Below are 19,890 nucleotides of genomic sequence, written 5' to 3' on the forward strand. Positions count from 1 at the left end.
TCGCGCCAAGAGAGAGAGGGACTCGAGGTTTTCTAGCGCTCGCCAAAAGAAAATAAAGAAAAATGTCATAAACGAGACGTCGTCGGAAACAACTTTGGTATACCACGTGACCAGAGTTCGAATTCGAAGCCTGGATTTTAGGCTTTTAGCGAGCCGACCTACGAGAGTCCTTATACACTTTCCATCTCTCTTTGGAATGAAAATAAGGCTCGTAGGAAAAGACCCAGACACCAGTGCAGCTCGAGTGTACACTGGAGCAGGGATTCGATGTGTCAGCGCGGTGATGTCGTCGGATTGGAGCTTGGTTAGCGAACCGGAACTGGTTCGACCGTGCTGGCCCGAGTTAGACAGGGATTACGATGGGGGAATGCTGCTTGCGAGTTAGTTGTTGGTGAGGACAGAGACCAGTAGGTGCTGCTTCTTGGGTGATGATGGGTGATTTTTCTTGGCATTGACACTATGCTGGATTTCAGGAATTATCCGATTATGTGTGAAAAGTCCATATACCTTTTTTGGACTGTCTTTGATTTTGACATTAGACTTTAGAGACTCTTCTGATTAACAGAATTGACATTGGGCATGGATTTTTAGTGACAATTTTCAAGGTTTCGTAATAGGATATGACAGTAAACCCATATCTCAAAGCTTAAGTTCAGTTCAGTTCAGGTCAGGTCGGATTAGGTTTTAGGTATGTAGGAGTCAATGCCCTTGCCCTTGGTGACGGAGACGAACTAGACCTAAGCTTGGATGAACAGTATGTAGCAATGCAGCAAATTATTGTGCATCTTAATTATTCTTTGTTCGGAACAAACTCGGAGAATTCGAAAACCTCCTATTTGTAATGAACATAATTCATTCCTCGTGAATGAGTGAGATGTTTTCAAAACACGTGCTCATGAACTCCCGCCAATTCCTTAGAAGTTAAACACTGAAAAACCAGCCTTTTTTCATGAACTCCTTACCCCGCTTAAGGCAGGGTTCAACTATATCTCCGCTTTACGAAGCCACCTCGAAAATTTATTCAAAATTTTATGTATAAATTTTTTTGCATAAAACATTTAGGCAAAGACTTCTACTTCTTTTCCTCTTTTGCCAAGGAACTTTAGTAAGAGTCGATGCTGTCAGATCAAGGCATAAAATAAACTCCCCCTAAACCTTACCGAAGAAGAAGATATATCCCATAGTGCACTTGGAGGAAACTTTTTAATATTTCGCGCCAAGTATTGAAGTATTGAAGTATTTTCTTCTTTCGCCTATTTTTTTTCGTTCTTTCAAAGAAAAGCGTTTCAATTCAAATTTTTATAAAATAACTTTTCTTCCAAAATTCTAAAAGATTCAGGATATGGATATATTAATATTATTTTTCATTTCAAAAAATAGTATATTTATATAGCTTTAGTTTTCTCAAAGTTCTTTGGACATCAACAACAATAAAAATATTGGTTTAAGATAAAAATACCACACAAATATTTTCTTTCCGCGGTTTGGTTTTCTTTTCTACTTCTTCGAAGTTTAGCTACTGTAAATCATTCACTAAGAAATGTTTTTGTAACCTTTCAATTACGGTATTTCCGTCGTCTACTTAAGAGTCATCAATAAACCCCTCGTTAAGGTACATTTAACATTTAGGAGACACGGGAAACATCAGACGATATATTTAAACGTATAGTCAGTCAGTTCATTATGTTAAAAACAACTTTTTAGGCCTAACTTCGAAATGTTTTGACCCAAATGAACTATTCCAGAACGTTTTCTTTGCCATTTGACCCGTTACGTAACCCCCCTCCCCTTTTATCAAGTATAACGCCCTTTTTCCAATGTTTCAATTTAAAGGAAAGGTCGAACCTAACCTGTAACTGGTTTTTTTATTTATTTATTTGTTGAAAAAATAGTATTACGGTTCTATTGAACTAGTACCTCCTGACTGCCTTAAATTCTCCCATGTATATTTTACAGATAAGATGACTTTAAAGGTGTAATTAACTTAATTGCTCGTATCTTCATTAATATTTTAAATGTATGGCGTAGTTCTAAGATGTCCTTACTGTTATAGAAACATTCTAGAATGAGGAGACAATTCCTTTAAGCTAGAGGAATCAAAAAGTCTTCCATCTCGAGTCCGACCGAGTTTCTGGAATTCTTTTGAAAAGAATTTAAACTCTTTTTGGAGCGAGATCCAGAGCAGAGAGAAATAGAGACGGCTATTTCCGGCCAAGTTCCCTCCCCGGACAATGGAAACCAACCGCATTTAAGACTATTTGTTGGCTTCTAGAACCCCGCACTTCCCGCCTACTTTGTCCGTTAAAATGGAACCAATACTATACTTCAGTAATTCCAAGAGTCCTTTTCAATGTTTATACGTTTGCCCAACGTAGTATAGCCTATATTAGCTCAGTTTTTTTAAACAAAGTGTAGCCGGTGCCGCCAAAAAAGGAGCATTATACGTCACCCACCGTCTAAACAGTCAATGGGCCAGAATATACTCCCATTAAAGCTATATTTCTAGGGATACACTTTAGGATGGGGAGAAAGAGGATGTTGGGCTTTGCCCGCATGCACTATGATATTAAAATCCATAAATTGAAGTATTTAAAACAATTAATTATGAAATGCAAGGTCTACGTTGTCAATACGGAATTTCCAAGCATAATGAATTACTTTTTGATCACATGTATTTCGTTTGCATATTTTTAACTTAAAGAATGTTTTACTGTAAAATAATTCCAGAAGGGAAGCCAACACCACAGGGTCTGGGAAGGTCACCTTTGTCCTTCTTGGGTTATTTCTCTTGCCTAGTGTGCCTTGTTGGTAATTAATGTAATATTGCGCCGAGATCCTGGCCAACGAGACTGTTAGTCAGTATTTGGCTAACTTTCACGTAGTACCTGACTCGCTGATGCACTAAAGAGTTAATGAAGGACTTAAGTACATAATTTAGTAATGCTGGAAAACTTGCCCATACTTCAAGTTTAGGGACTTCTGTTTCCAAACATGGTATGTCCCTTATATCGTATAGCTCTCCCTCCTCGTCTTTTAGTATAGTCAGTGGGGGTATTTCTGTGGATCCGTGGCAAGGCATGGTGAGATGCCGCAAATTCCTGGGGCAGTCTTTTTATACCATATAGTGGGGTTTCAAAAACTAGCTAAATGTCATAAATCATAAAATGCTTATAGGTTTTCTATGGAAGATGAGAGAAAGAGAGATCTTGGTCTCTTCTTAGTCATCCTTTAGGGAATTTCTTCGGCGTTGAGATCCAAGATACTTGAAATTAATATATAAAATTAAATATGGTATTAATGAATAGATTTAATTTTAGAAGTTGGAATGGAGAAGGGTTAGTATTTACATAGCCCAGTATAGAGCCCCTCCCTAAAACACGTAACGAAAAGTTTAAATTATCTTATTGGCTCACTTGAACTGCGTTTTGATGACGTTGCTGACGGGGACGGCGAAAAATACTTAATTCCTTTTTACCTCTGTCGCTATGACCCGCCTCTTCTTTCATACCCCTCCGTCCCGTGGAAGGGGGTCCGGGACTTTAACGCGCGCCCAGATTACTCTGTTTTCCATTCCTACTTCTAAAATTAAATCTATCCTTGATGGTATTAATGAATGTAGAGTTGCTTTTATTTTATTCCCATATTATAATTCGATTGGCGGACTTGGACTTGGACTTGGGGGGTCAAGTCGACTTTTAGGACTGTCTAGAAATTATTTACGATGGTGGATGTGTAGCTCTGTAATTCACTTTTGGGAAAGTCTAGTCCAATTAATTAAAAAGGGATTTTTAAGTAGCGACGCGTCACTCCTTAGACGCAACACGCGACCCCCCAACAGATAGCTGTTGAAATAGGGGTCGACATGAGCAAAGAGAAACGGGTGGGGAATTTTACCATTGCGAGGGAATTAAAGGTAATTAATTATATTGAGGGGACATTTTTCTAACCTTTTAGACTCCCCAATCTCCCTTTGAGAAAAATCGTTAATTATGATCCATACATCTCTGCCTCAGAGATGTCGGACAGTAAGGAAGCCATAAAATATCTGCGATTAAATCCAATTAATTTTAACCAGAATTTTAGAAAGCTAATTTATAAAAGTTGTTTTTAATTCAATATATTTTTATTTTATAATCGAAAACATATCAAAATTGGACAATTCGCGACTTTATGAAGACATTTTTCCCGCTTTAAATCTATTAACAGTCGCAATCGTTAATTTGCTAGTGTCCAACACCTCAATTCTTTCACCGTTTTGTCTCTTCTCTTCGCGCTTTTCCTTAATTTGTGTTTTTAGGATTTTTGTTATTAAAGTTTTATGACACGGATGGGGGGGGGGGTTAGGAGGAAGAGGGATTACGATGATGGAATTAGCTTTAATTAAGAAAATTCTTCGGAAATTGCTTTTGGAAGACGCAACATACATCTTAAGACTGGCGTCTGGAATTTCTATCTTCGCATTATTTATTTATTTATTTAGTTAGTTTTTGATCAAGGAAGTTAAATTTAATCATGGGGGAAAGATATCAAGAGATAATCTTGAAATTATGATTCGTTTTCCAAGGGGTTCGTACCTCCAATATGTGTTTATTTATTCTAATGACTTAATTTAATTAGCAATTGTTGTTGTCATCACCGGAATTTAAAACAATAAGTCAACATAATAGGCCTAATCTTTAATTATGGGTAAAGATATCAAGAGATAATCTTGAAATTGTGATCGGTTTTAAAGGCGTATACACGTTTTCCAAGGTTCGTACCTCCAACATGTGTTAATGACTTAAATTAATTAAGAATTGTTGTTGTCATCACTGTAATTTTAAACATAAGTCAACATAATAATCAAACAAAAATTTTGTTTGTTGTCAATGACGGTTGTGTAAACAATCCTCGGTTGAAGCTATTTTGTAGTGTAGTATTTGACGGTCGGTGGGATGTATATAGTTTTGGAGGCTTCGAGCTTTGACCCGTACCTTAACTATTGTAGAATAATACGTATAAAGTTCCGTAAGCCTTGGCTTTTCAACCGCTACCCTGTACCCTGTTCCAGTGTACCCCTTTCTGAAGAGAGAAAAGACCGTATATTTTAGCCTCCGTTCAGCCTCGCCTCCTCATTGCGGGAATTCCCGCCTCTTGCCTTTAACGGCGCAGTCTCGGATGGGCAAAATAGCTCTAGCAGCATCTTCCCAGGGATGGAGAGGGATGAAGGAGAAGCGCGAGATCGGAGGCTCAAGAGCGGGAGAGAGACTAGACTAGACGAGAGAGAGCGCGCGCTGAGCCTTGAATGGTAGAGTTCGCGAGATTTTGTGAGATGGAGATCGTAACAGTACTGCCTCTGAGAAAGTCGCTTATAGACGTTGCCGCCGCGCGGACCCAAGGATGGCCCGTTTACATTTGATGTCCTTATTTTAGTACAGTTTTTAAGTTTTTTTTAAATATCTGTCATTTTTCATCTCTCTCTATCCAAAATATTAATATGTTTAATATGAATAATTAATTCACGCTCCCCCCTTTCCCAACGCAAAAAAAAAAGAATTATATAGATTTAAATTATATCATATCAATAACGAAAAGTTGATAGTGTTAAGGTTTAACTGTAAATTAAATTATAAATTAAATTAAACTTAGGGTTTATTAGGATTTAATTCGAGAAGTTTAATATTTTAAAAAATTTTAAAAGAGAAAAAAATATAACTATAATATATAGTCGTGATGATAATGATGACGTATTTAAAATTTCAAAGTTTGTTTCTTAGTTTGAGTGTTTTTGTAAATTCGGTTCACCTACTACCTGACAAAATTCCTATTGGTAAGAATCATTTTTGAACTTTTTAATTTTATGTATGTATTTATTTATTGAAATCCTTTTTATGTTATGTATTCTGCATTTTAAATTATATCGCTTGATTATATTTTAGTAATTAACTTTGATTAATATAAAATTAGTAAATTTAATAATAATTTTTATATTAATATTGTTGTGGAATGAAGATACTACAGAAACAATATTTTAATTCTACTAATTTAATCCATTTCATTTTTTCTTCACTAATATTTAATTTAGTATTTATTCGGCAATTAATTTAAATTGGTTCTAGTTTAATTAAAAATATGACATTTAAAACCAATTTAAATTAGTAATTTGAAACTACTAGTTAAAGCACTTAAATAAGTTAATTTAAATAATACAATTCTATGAACCTAGATCAAACATTTTTTTACTTTAATTAAAAGTATGACATTTAAAACCCAATTTAAATTAGTAATTAGCAACTACAAGTTCCAAGCACTTAAATAAATTAATTTAAATAATACAATCCCAACCTAGATCAAATAATTTTTTTCTTAATCATCTGAAATTTAATTAATACTTAACAAATAGGCCACCCACCCTTCAAATTACCTTATAAAGTGGTTTGAAAATTTTAATCAATGCCTTAGGTTAAATTGAGGTAACGTTTCAAAGCACTAGGGCCTATAGACAAACACGTCGTCCGTGGTATTATCTAATAGATTGTAGAGCTCTCTTGCCTTCGAAATCCCAAGCTCTATCTCTCTTCTCTCTCTCTCTCTCTTTCCGTCTGTTGTTAATTTCACTCTGTGCTTCCCTGGTATAATTACATCCTTGTATAATAGATACCTTTTCAAGAGAGGATATAGTAAAAACGATACGTGATTAAATTAATATCATTTTGGGTGTCATATCAATAGATAATTAAGTGCAGGTTGGATTTGGTTATATTAATAATTTGTAATCATCTTAGGAAGGAATTGATGTTATTGTTTGATGTTTTATCAGTTGTGTGAAAGGCGGTCCTTGGATTATATCTAATTACGCTGTATTTTGATACCTTGTTTAATAAACGTGAATTAAAGTGGGGCTAGTTATTTCAGGGATCAGGGAAAATCTGTTACTGGGAAGTTAGGGAATTTAAGAACTAGACTAAAGGATCAGGGATGGTCATAGAATGTTAAGAACTATGCAAAAGGTTAGGGGAATAATCAGGGAATGTTAAGAATTAGGCAAAAGGTTAAGGGAATAGTTGAAAATGAGGCAAAGGGTTAAGGGATACTCCGGGAAAGTTCAGAAATAGTCAAAGGGGTCAGGGTAGTTGAAATGTTGCCTAGATGATCATGTTTTAAAACATAACCTGATTCGTTAACTAAAATACCGTTAGTATAGTCAACCTTTGACCTAAAATGATCAGGGAAAAAATCACGTGAACGCGGAAAACATCAACTAATTTTGAAATAAATGAAAAATCTGTGTCAACTCCCCGTAATATCTCCTCCAACCCATCACTTGTTGAGTGTATTTCATCCACGAAACCTTGGCAAAGAAAGTTCTTCCTAGTTTGCTATAACCACCTTCATTTAGCTTCTCCATCCTCTTACTATCCCTCACATTCAGGCAAGCTCTTGAGAACCTAGATCTTTAGCAAACACGTTAAGAAGTACCCGTCCGCCACCAACCCTCATCCTCACCCTTGGTTGTACAACGTAACCATCATCCTTTTTGGGGTATTTTTAGTGGGTTTGAGGGGTTTTTTCGAGATGCCCTATCATATCCAAAGTGCGTGTGTAAGTTGAGTATCTCTTTTAGCAGAAAAGAGTGTACGCGATAGGGATACATCTTTTGGAACAGGAGGTTGGGGGGAGGGAGGGGGTGTACAAACCAAGGCTTATCGAGCTTTATGCAGATGAGAGGAAGGACTAATGGATTCTCAAGTCAAACAAGCCTTAGGCGCTAACTCGCTCGCTCTCTCTCGCTCTCGTACGGATTGATACGCCACGGAAAGTTGTACTTGACTATCTATCACGAACCTTCTCTGTCACGCAAATGCCCTCCCTGGTTTTGAAAGGAGCCGAGCCATAGATATGAATGATGAAATCGTTTTGTTATGAACTTATGAACCTTTGGTTACACGCCAAGGACTTTGAAATTAATTCATTTATTTCTTACCATAAGTTTATGAGATATGTTCCATAAGTATGACATTTCCTATAGTCTTCGTAATGTTAGAGACTTACAGCTTTAGCTAGTTCGAGAACGACAAGCGAGAATTGAAGTCCTACACTCGGTTAATTAATTTTGCAGGACTTCCATCTTCCTGTTTAATCTGTACTAAGCCTTTGACAGCGCCAAAGCCAAGGCCTCCCTCGCTTTGCCTCGAATCTATGACCTACGTCACTTCATGACAAGCTCCATCGACAAACTTATGGAACGTATCTTATGAACCATAGAAAAACCCACTTAATAAAACCAATCACTTAAATCTTCAATTTTTATTAATTTAAATGCTTAAATAATTTCTTTTTAATGGAGATAGTTTAAGATATTTGTTGTTTCAACTTAAAAAGTATTATTTAATAATATTTATAATTTTTTATGGAATAGTTTAAGCTTTTTTATTATTAAGTAGTGACTTTTGAATAACAATTGCTACTAAATATAAAAACCCAAAAATAAAATGGGCTTGTTTTTTTTCGAACCCTGGTTAATGCTAATCTAAATTACTTGCTCATGCGTAGACAAAGCGCTCTCTGTCCATGTTTGTACATTCAATAATATTTTGCATAGAATTTCTTTAGTAAGAAAGTAGACTTTTAATTTACATAAAAGTCTACGTTGGAACTATTGAACAACCTCTCGAATCTGTTTATTTATACAAAATACTTTAGATAAACATTTTCATTTGGGTTATCTCCTTTTAAGAATTATGCTAAAATACGATAACTTTGATATGTATGTATGTATGTATGTTGTACTCTTGGGGGTTTACAAACATAATTTTAGTTCCTTTCGTATTAGACTAAACTTCAATGCCTTTATATAAAGAGAATTTAAAATTTCATAATAATATTAAAATGATATTCAAAGTAAGATAGATTCTTAAGAAAAAATTTTTCTTTTTATTCAGGGCATTACATTTCAAAAATGATGGTAGGACCTTGGGTGGGACCGTAGTACAGGGTGATTTTGAGTCAAAAATGGTATCTTCTGTGAGCAGTTTTAATTTTTTTCAAAGAAATACCTTTTGCAGGGTTCGTATGGAACCTGAATAACCTGAAAAAGTCAGGGATTTCGTATGGTTTATCAAATTATGCTTCGAGTAATGCTAAATATCGGCCAGGTGTAATTATGAAGTGTGGGGCCCAGGTAAACACCTTAATATTGTCAGGGATAAGCTGTAAAAGTCAGGTATTTTGTATGGTTTATCAAAGTAATTAGTATGCTTCGTGTTATGCTATATATGGGCCAGGTGTGATTATGAAGTGTGGGCCCAGGTAAACACCTTAAAATTGTCAGGGATAACCCTGAAAAGTCAGAGATTTTGTATGGTTTATCAAAGTATGCTTCGAGTAATACTAAATATCGGCCAGGTGTAATTATGAAGTGTGGGCCCAGGTAAACACCTTAAAATTGTCAGGGATAAGCTGGAAAAGTCAGGGATTTTCAATATAAAAGTTTTATAACCCTGGTTTAGGATTGAATTGTTTTAGGGATGGCCCTTAAATTTAACATAATAAACTAAAAGACGATGCTAATTTAAATAAAACATTCTAATAGTAACTCGTAAACGGTGGTTCGTGAGGTAAAATGTCATATTTTGTTACATTTTCGACTCAAAATCGGCCACGAAATCCCCTGTACCACTTCTTTTTTTTTTTTTGGAACACTCTGTATAATATTATTATCAAAGTTGAAACCACTCGGGCGTTTATTCTTTATTCAAAGTTAAACATTTTTTTTCATCCTTACCATCATTTTTGAATTGGGGGGGGGGGGCTAGGCTAGACTTGTCAAGGAAGAGAGACTCAATATGAAGGAACGGTATAGAGTCGCTTGAAGCGCAGAAATGAATTAAGTTTCTTTACCGTTTGGCTTTTCCTTAACACGCTTCTACATTCGTGGGTACTTTCCTTTTTCTCTCTTTTCTCTCCCTCTCTCCCCCTCTCCCTCAATCTCTAATCTTTTTAAATGTTTAATCGGGAAAGTAAGGAAGAAAATCTTTCGGGATAGAAAAAAAGGTTTTAAGTTTTGAAAGGAAAAGTGAAAGGAATTGTCGACAATTTAGAAATTTTTCTTCTGTTTTAAGGCTTGATTTGATAGCGAAATACTTTGAATTAAGAACAAGCTTTTGTGTAAGTTTTCTGAATTAATTTTGTCAAATTTTGCTAATTAAGGAAATGTTTTTGCATAATTTAGCTAATTAAGGAAATATTTTTGCATAATTTAGCTAATTAAGGAAATATTTTTGCATAACTTAGCTTAATAAGGAAATATTTTTGCATAACTTAGCTTAATAAGGAAATGTTTTTGCCAAATTTTGGATAATTTTGCTAATTAAGGAATTTTTTTGGCCAAATTTAACTAATTTAAAATATTTTTGCAAATTTTGGTCAAATAAGGAAGTGATTACTTTGTTTACCAAATAGCATGTTTCTAAAAAATTGGCTTAAATAAGAAAATATTTTTGAGAAAATTCTACAAAATAACATTAGTGTTGACCAAAATTTAAATTCGTATTATTTCATATAAATTAAACTATTTACAACACCTTTAAAGATGTTAGAAGCTTCAGGGGGATTTCACGCCTCCACTAAAAAAAAAGAGAAAATCTTTTCAAACAATAACACTGTCAGCCCAAAAAGACTGAATTATGACGTCTCTTTTCCTTAAAATCTCTCCTTAAAATTTTGTGGCTCCGGGCGAAATAAAAGTGGTGCAGGGCAGTTTTCAAATTTTCAATAATTGCTCCTCGTGATCTGGTAAAACTCTAAGCCAGCCAGCCAGGCTTTTTCTTTTTTTAAAAAGATTAAATTTCAGGAGAGAGAAAAAGAAAAAAAATAACGAATCAGTCTTAAAAGGAGTTGAATTTATCATAGAAAATACAAGTAACTTACACCCATTCCAAGATAGTACCTAGAAAAGTTTTACGTCGATTCTAAAATTTTCTTAGACGTTAATTTATTTTTTTTCTTCTTCTTTTACTTAAAAAGAACCTAGCTTTCCTTTCAGGTGATTAAGAATGCTAATATTTGCTCGTGTGATTCTGGTATTCGGTTTCTCTCTCTCGCTCTCGTTTTCTAGGGGGATCTAAGGGAGCTTCTCCATCAATATCAGCTAGGAGCACACACACTCTTAATGCTCGTCTAATTCTTTCTAGGACTATTTTACCATTTATTCCGATTAGTCTTGACGTCCTTCGATCTTATGATCCTATCTTCTTCCCCCCCCCCCCAGCTCTCTTCTCTCGCTTACTCAGTCTTTTTTTCTTTTGCCAATGGGGATTGTCTATATATGAGTCTTACAAAAGTCAAATGGGTTTCCGGTGTTTTCCTTGAATTTCTTTTGGCGTATTGGGGATCATTTAGAATAATGTTCCAAAGCTGACTATAGGGTCATGAAGCTACTGCAAAGATTCAGATTGTCTCTATGAGGTTTTGGGCCTAACGAGCCCAAGTTTTAAATTATATGCAAAGTGTGGTTGGGTTTTCTTGGGGTTTGATGGAATAATTTAGTCTGTTCTAAGCCTTTGACAGAGCATCACTAGGCGTCGCTATGCCTCGAATCTATGACCTATCCCCCCTCACTTCGTGACAAACTTATGGAAGGAACATATCTTATAAACTTATGCTTTAACTCAATGGTTAACTAAAATTATTGAAGGACCTTAAACTGTGCATACTTAAGTGAATGTCACCTTTTTTTCACTGATGAAAGCTTTACCTCCCGTTACATACATATCATGGTTTAACAAAGGGTTAAAAGAAAAAAGCTCTTTTAAAAGTAAAGTTCGCGTACCATTCATTGTTTAAAGCTTGCCAAGCGCGTTAGATTACACCCCCCCCCCGGGGGTAAAAAAACCCCAAAAGGTCTTTTGAAAATTATGGTTTTTTTTCTCAGAATTTTAAAAGAGAAGAATTAAAAATTCTAAAATATGTAGGTACTAAAATGTCCTTAAGGCATTTAATTTCATTTTTTACAAACCTGAGGTTCTAAACCCTCAAAGTAAATCGTAAACCTAAAAGTAAGAGACAAATTACAGGCTGCTATGACCTTTTACCCTAATTGAAAACCGTTTACAAGTTCTGATTGAATTGTTTTATTTTTATTTTATTAATTTATCTTAATATTCACATCTTTAATATTGTAGATTCCAAAAAAATCTTTATTTTATTTAAATCTTTCAAGTAAAATTAGAAGAACCATTCTAGAATGGACTTTAATATGCCATCAAGGTCTGAGTTGTGACGCGAAATTAAAATTTTAGGCAATCGCAATTAGAACTTAGTCATAAGCGCTATAGCTAACACGTCAAGATGTTAACTTATAGTTTAGAAAGATATACTTAGGAGCGTCTCAAAAGGTCGAAAACGCAACTTCTCCTACCTAACCTGATCTTAAAATTTAATGACCAAACAAACATTGTTGGTATAAAGCAAAGAGGAGAGACGAGAAAACCCACACTCTTAAATGATAATAAAGGATACCTTACAGCGGAGTAATACCATAATGTTAATCCCCATTGAAGATAAAGTAGTCAGTATGGTATAAAATTTCAGGATGCGTTGGTTGTTCCCCATTATCCCTATTAAAATGTATGATGGTAGTTAAAACCCGGGACTATTCCAGCCATTATTCTTAACCCTTATTTTCAAAACTCCCCCTCTCTCTTAACTTTGCTTGTAAGCTTATATTAAACTCATTGTTCTTCGCGTAGTTTTATTTCAAGATCAGTTTACAATACGGGGAAAGTAACGGCGCGTTGTTATGGTACCTTTAAACGTAATTAACAATAAAAGTAGTGTTACCAAGAAGTGATATCTAGTTTATTAGAGAGAAGGTATAAATTCGCCGCAGCTTCCAGCTTTATCTCCAGTCCAAACGTAGCCTGTCCGGAGTTAATAACCGCCTCAAAATTACAACCAGCATCTCATTGATTCTTGAAAACTCACGTCAGCGCGACGCTAATGACGAAAATTACAGTCATATTTTCCGACTGAGGAGAGGCGAAATAGCCCGGCCTCCTTTTACGTCCCCCCTTGTATTTTTAAAGGGGGACTGGGACTATGGTGCGCGAATACTTAGGCATCTTCTCCCTAATAAACTAGATATCACTTCTTGGTGTTACTTTAGCGATCCTGAAAAGTTTTGGATTGAAATTAGTTAGTTAGGGAGAAGCTCTCTTTTTGAAGGAGCACATGGTTGCACTTATTCGTCATCAGTTTCACAGTTGGCGTATATCTTAGGCACCCATCTTTGCAGTCGTTAAATTAATTGACGAAAACACTCTTATGAACCCCCACTCTTCCTCTCATCACCCATGTGATATTTTTCCTTCCCCGGGGTTCCCGCGCTTTCTGCAAGCTTAAATTGGAAAATATAAGAGGTTTATGATACGATTTTACAGCGCAATATAAAACGGCTTTCTTTTATGGTTTCTGTTTTCTTAATGAGAGATTGCGTCGTAGTGTTGTCGCTTTTACTTTTAGGGTTAATTGCAATTATGACGTTTCAAAAAGGGTTCTCACGTTACCTGGGAGAACCTACGTCGTGCATTTGATGTTTTAGTGAAACAAAGTTCATTGAACTTTCTTTACCATTAGATCGAATGAAGCGAGCAAACGTCAACGAAAAATTTGCATATGGTCTAAAAATCTAAAAGTCTGCGCTCGTATGGCCAATGTTCGTTATAGACATTAAGGAAATTTCCATATACGACTGTACAATTTTTCCGGGAAAAGTTATTTAAAAGCAGAATAGAGATGAACCCATTCCTAATTGCCTTCGCAAATGTCTCTGACACTCGTATAAAAATTACGCTTTATCCCCTCTAACTTATCCAATGGCCAAGGCTTAACGTAAAATAGCGTAAAATCGCTTAAAATACCGCGGGGTCTGACGTCATTTAAAACCTTTTGGTAATGTCATTGGTTCCCGGTGGTTCCATTTGCATTTTACTTTTACTTTTACCCAAAATTCCCCCTACGAGATGCTAGTCCTGGATGCGTGTATGGGAAGAAGGCCTAAGTCGAGCAGTCATTTAGAAAAATATATAGCGTTTTTGTGTCGTGGGGGTACACTCTTACACGGCCTTTCCATTAACCTTCTGTATCAGTGAGACACAACCATTAAAATGGTAGTTCATACGCTAGCAATAATTACGCGGCCGACTCGTCTTTTCTATACCTCTCCATCTTTTTAATACCTTACACCGTCGACGTCAATGAGCTAGAAATGATCAAATGATTCATTCGTAATTTAAACTTATATTTTAAATATAACGGGCTATAGTGATGAGCGCCAACCGATATGTCGGTTGATAATCGGTAAAAATTGGTTTGATTGGGTTAAATAATCGGTTTAAATCGGTATCGATTCCAGTAAAACTTCGATATCGGTATTGGTATCTACATTGGTTAATTAAAGTTTTGGCCAGAGCTTTATGGCGAAGTTGCAAGTATCAATAAGTTACCCCACTGCAACTGTTGACCTCTGATGGTAGTTCAGTTTGCATCAGTTATTTATATGGCAGCCTGACTCTCATAGTATTCGTGATGTGTTAAGTTAGGTTTAGTTTAGTTATCCTTAAATGTAGCGATTTAACGTGACATACTTCTAATTTCCAAGAAGTTTATTAACTTCATTTTAATTCATTTCCGTTTAGAGGTATCTCCCGGGTTCCTACCGGAACTGGGCGGATGACTGTATAGTAACTATGTTCATGGTCAATCTTACCTGAGATTATAAGCGTAGAGATACAATTGGTCTCCCTAAGCTTGTTCACGGTGTAAGGTACCATTGACTATAACTGAATGAAGGGGGATATGGTTTAACGTTTCTAGGTAGTAAATTTCAGTGTAGAAGCTGAGCTTAGATGGGTGTACAGGCTTCCATAGGTGAAAGGAGAGATAGTACATAGTAGAGGAAGCATGCATGTACAGGGAAAATATCTCTCAGGGGAATTCCCAAGATTGCCAACCATCCCCCGTTTTGCGCTTCTTATTCCTCATCTACGTAGTGCATATTCGCTGCAAAGGCTTAGTTAGGTTCGACTGTATTAATTTATGGTAACTACTTCAAACTACATATCGCAATAATCAGACGATATTCCCACGACTTTAAATTGAAGTTTAATTGTACCAGTTTCAAAAGTTAAATTTAATGTTTGTTTAAAATCCGCTAGAAGATATCAAGATAGGAAACTTGCGAAAATATGTTTTCGTTAAGCCTTGTTTGAAATTTGGAATAAATTTCGCGCGCTTTACGGAATTGTCTCGTGGCATTAGTGTCTCGTGTATTACGAATTCATTAAGCCTTGGAAATGATTTTGAATTTGGCGCGTGCCTTTATTGTCAGAAATGTCACGTGATTCGATGGTAATTTAGGCTAGTGATACAAATACTATTTTACTTATAAATTGAAATTTTGCGCGTTCAAAGGTTAAGGTTTTTACGAGTTTACTTACAACGTTTCTCCTCTAAATTAAAGACGCTAGATGACTCTGAACTTATACGACGATAAAAGCACGTGAATGAATATAGCTTAGCAACCCCTTATAGTAACCCTGGGTTTTGCTCTCCCTGCTCCCTTGGGAATATTACTCGATGGAGTGAGAGTGCCAGAGTAAGTTCCGGACACAGTCGGTGCAGTCTAGAGCGCAATTTGAGGGCGAATTCATAGAAGCCAAGGAATTAGACTGACATTAGGGCCGTACATGTATGTACGGTAGCTCGAGCCTTGATCTCTTATCTTGACACGCGTTTCGCGTTTTGTTACTATATATTCCCGCTTCATATACATCGATTTTCGCTCTATAACCAGGGTTAGTAGATGAAATGGTTGAGAAATAATTAGGGGAAATTAATAAGACTTTTAATGAGAGAAATCGACAATAATAAAACCATCATTCACTTAATACTTAAACCATCCAATATACCAAGATTTCAAGTAACATAATACGCTGTATCTTTTCATGATGGGTCACGTTTTGTCATTTGGGAATATATGTATGTATATATAGCGGAAGAGGTTCGGGAAGGTTTCTTTTTCACTGTCGTTTCCGACTTATTGGCTTGTTACAGCACTTTGATTCATGACCAACGTTCGACTGAAAGAGTTGTTTGCTCCCATATACAATACCCATCGCTAATGTCCGCTTATCGGTTACCAATCGGTGTCGGGTTGCCCACCTCTATACGTTAATTGGTAATATTATACCATACTATAAACTATACCATGGTCAATTGGGAAAGTGATAATTGATTTTTATTTTTATATCAAAGCTTATTTTCTATTTTGTTGACCACCTGATTGAAACCGAAGTAATTCAGATCAATTTCAGCAGAGGTTTTTCTTTGCGTCAGGATAAGTGAAAGACGTCCAAGAAGTCCTATAGATCTGCGCCGAATTTTTAAGCCCAGTTTCTAAATTGGTACCTGTTTCGACCCACAGTATTTATAGTATTGTTGGACAAAGGTCAATTCGACTTGAAGACAATGTTAACTTTCTTACAGTTACATTTCCAGCTGGCCATTGCTCCTTCAACCCATATAGTGTTTATTATTGTTTGATAAAGTTTAATTCAAACTTATTTTTGACCTTTGTGACCTCGACTGTCACCAGTTCTAGATTTATGTTTCATTACCCATTTCCCCCATGCAGAAACTTTGGCTTTTGCTTGCCTTGTATTCATCCCGATTACAAATTAAGGAATTAAGAACAAAACAAGTGTTTCCTATACTTAAAAATGTCCTGTTTTAAGCTCAAGTCTTAACGAATAGTACCTTAGTTGACTTTTAAGGAAGATAGATCGGGCTTTTAACCGTATATACCTTGTACTTTATAAACAAGTTTTGATGCAGGCTTAAAGTTCAGCCCCAGCAGTAATCCACTAAAGTTTTGTTTTGTTTGCCAGGAAAAGACGTCGCCACCGATTCCCCCTTAAGGTTTTAACGGTCGGTTTTGAATTATAAATTTAGAGTGGAAAGTTTTCTTGCATCCCATTAAGCTTGACGTTTTGGGTTGCCCTCAAGGGATTGTACCAGTACAAATCTATGGTATATAGTTTTTAACCTAGCTGACTTTATGCAACATTGCGGGCAAATTTCGTTCCGGTGAATTGTATACGGGTTCTAACGAAAGATGGCATTGCAAATTAAGCCACTGCCATACCCCAATAAACGTAACCATTTAATTCGTGAAAACATGCGCCTTAATTCTACCAAAAACAACGCAACGGTTCAAATTACTTTTTAGGAGGTATAAACCATGGGGAAAGTCTCCTTCTTGGGTTATTTACCTCGCGTCGAAAACCACCGCTAGAGGCAGCTAGCGCGAGTCGCCTATCCTCCCGCACCCCTATTTAGTGAACTCGAGCTCCGTCTGGCGTCGTTTCTTGGAGCGAGTGAAATAACCCAGAGGACGGCTTTCGGCTTGTGTGTTCTTGGTTCCCCTGTTCTTGTTTAGACCTAAGAAGCATCTAAACCTTTGCGAAAACAGATTTATACTTAAATTTATATCCTGTTATGCAATAAGTAAAACCAAAACCAAGATACGTCTAGCGCTTAAAAAAAAAATCTCTTTTAATATAATCGCCGTAGCTACACACCCTCCACCAAACCTTAACCAAACCTTAAATGCCCATCTTTAGTCGGACACTTTCCTGATTTGAAAGCAAGGTATAGGATAGATAGATTCGTAATAGGAAATTCTTTTATTAATGTCCGATACCTTATACTGAAACCCCCCCCCCCCCTTATCTAGCGCGTTTTTCGTTGCCTCTATAAAAACAAGGGAATATATTGGCACAAGGGTTCCAGCTCCCGCCATCATGAAGTCGGCCAACCCTAAATTTAATTCGTGGGGTCCCATTTAATACTGGTTAAGTAGGGAACAAGTTGAACATGGATATAAGGGAATTGAGGCTTTGGCTTTATTCATTGGGTTTTAACGTCTGGTGGCATGGCGTTCATCAACTTGTATCTGGCTTTTCGCACTCCCGCTTTTCTAGTTTTGCCTTCGTTTCGGACCATTACCCTCTGAACGGAGTTATAGGCCGGTGGGGGGGGGGATAGGATCTTAGCCGCGTTCTCGTGGGTTAGGCTTGCCGGTCGAGCTCTGGTGTACGGCCGCCACGCTCGCTCGCTCCCGACCGTCTACGATAATAAAAGGAATCTCCAGAACCCCAAGCTAACATACCATACCATACCAAACCAGACTCCCATAGCAGCTAACGTCTAATTTCACGAGGTTTCTTCCTATGATATGAGATTCAGGCTTGGAAAGTGTAAATTTCATGACTTGTGGCGTGTGTGTGTTTCGGTTTTTAAGGGATGGTGAACTGTTTTGGTTGGGTTTTCGAAATGGGATGAGGTCTAGGAGAAGTTTTATATTCACTTGAGGTTTAGTTTGGTTACAGATTTTGTAAAACCGTTTAGAAGATGCCGAGAAACTGTTCTGTTAATGGTTTTCGATTTATGTATTTTCTTATAGCTGAATGTCGCAGAGTTACTTTGTTGGTTGGCCCTCTTTAGAACCGTTTACGAAACTATTTCATCTTCAGTTTAGCCATCAAATCTAAGGTATACAGGGTGATATTCCATAAAGGGCTGGTGCTGTAGGACCGAAATGCATTTGGTTCCATGGGAAATCAATTCTTAGTCGAAAATGTATAATTTTTATGACCGTTTTGGCCCCAAGTGACAAGTGTGTTTTACGAATGACCCCTTTAATTTAAGTTACAAAATGTCATTAAATTGTGTTAAGGGGGGTCACCCATTAAACACTACAATCACAACTTGCGTTAGGATGTCCTTTAAGGGGCAAAATCAGTCGTAGAAGTAACATTTTCGTCTCAAAATTGATCCTACTACATAGAGCGTGCACTTGTTACTCCGGTACTACAATGTTTTTGAAACGCCCTGTATTTTTGTCATCCAATCCTAGACTGTAACCAAACATACAGTATATCTCAGGGAAGAAATATAATATAATACGGAAAGAGGGAGCTAGGAAGTGTTGCGTATTTAGGTCTAAAATTTTTTATTCCCGACGATTAGGTTTGAGGTGTATTTTAAATTGCTCAACGCCGTTTTTTACGTCCTTTTTCTTTTTCCGTGCAACGCTGGTAAATCTGTAAAATAAAATATAACATAACGATGTCTGTTTTTACAAAATGGCTGATCGATATTTTTCATTTTCCGGAAATGTTCCCCCCCTCTCTCTCTTTTTTATCCGTAACCCTTTATTTTTTACATCAGGAACTTTCGGGAGGAAGTAGTGGCATGGGACCGTTATCTATAATATTGAGTTTTTTCCCGCCCTTTTACATTTTGCGCGCGCCAATGCTTACCTTGAAAGTGCATGCACGTGTTTTAGTAAAACGCGGGAATGAATATCTTATTCGATACCCTGGGTGTTTGCAAGTGTTGCCAGTCATTTGCGACTCGTGCAATTCAACCCCTATAAACAACAGCATAAGTTTATCATGACAACAGATGGGTTGAAAAGCTTTCGAAGAATTTTGTTTGATACATGTGATCATTCATTTAGCATTCCAAACCTTCAGGAGATGCTCTAACATCAAATGTTACTGGCAACACTGAAGCGCGGTTTAAAGTTAAGAAACTGGGGAGGAAATTTCTCTAAGCTCCTTTTATCGCGCACTTATCTATACTTTTCCCGCGGTTGTTTTCATATTGGGTTATAACTTATTAGATAAGAAAAAGGTAGGCCTATGCTTATATACTTTTGAGTTTAAGACATTTTATTTTTTGGAATTTGAAATAAATAAACCAGCCTTTGTAGATTTGGTTTATTTATATATTTATTTAATTCACGTTTTTAGTTTAGTTTTTTCAATATATTTATTATCTAGTTGT

The 19,890-nt window shown here is 36.3% G+C and overlaps 1 protein-coding gene across 9 annotated transcripts in view; it reads left to right on the forward strand.

Moving 5' to 3' along the window:
* Positions 1-19,890, forward strand: part of LOC149690648 (glutamate receptor 1-like) — an 83,480-nt gene that overhangs the window by 15,380 nt on the left and 48,210 nt on the right. For 4 of the 9 annotated variants that reach the window (XM_089870213.1, XM_089870212.1, XM_089870210.1 and 1 more), the window contains exon 1: positions 5,573-5,809. The exons of 2 other annotated variants lie outside the window; for them this stretch is intronic. In XM_089870213.1, the coding sequence (XP_089726339.1) occupies positions 5,713-5,809 (97 nt within the window). In that variant the 5' untranslated portion in view covers positions 5,573-5,712. Of the gene's footprint in view, positions 1-5,571; positions 5,810-19,890 lie in introns of those variants that run through there. 3 more of the 9 variants (XR_016383776.1, XM_089870215.1, XM_089870211.1) reach the window with 1 other exon arrangement.

The sequence above is a fragment of the Phalangium opilio genome, unplaced genomic scaffold (genome assembly GCF_054372755.1).
Source record: "Phalangium opilio isolate 3A_F unplaced genomic scaffold, DU_Popi_V2 ptg000031l_1, whole genome shotgun sequence".
Classification (NCBI taxonomy): Eukaryota; Metazoa; Arthropoda; class Arachnida; order Opiliones; family Phalangiidae; genus Phalangium; species Phalangium opilio.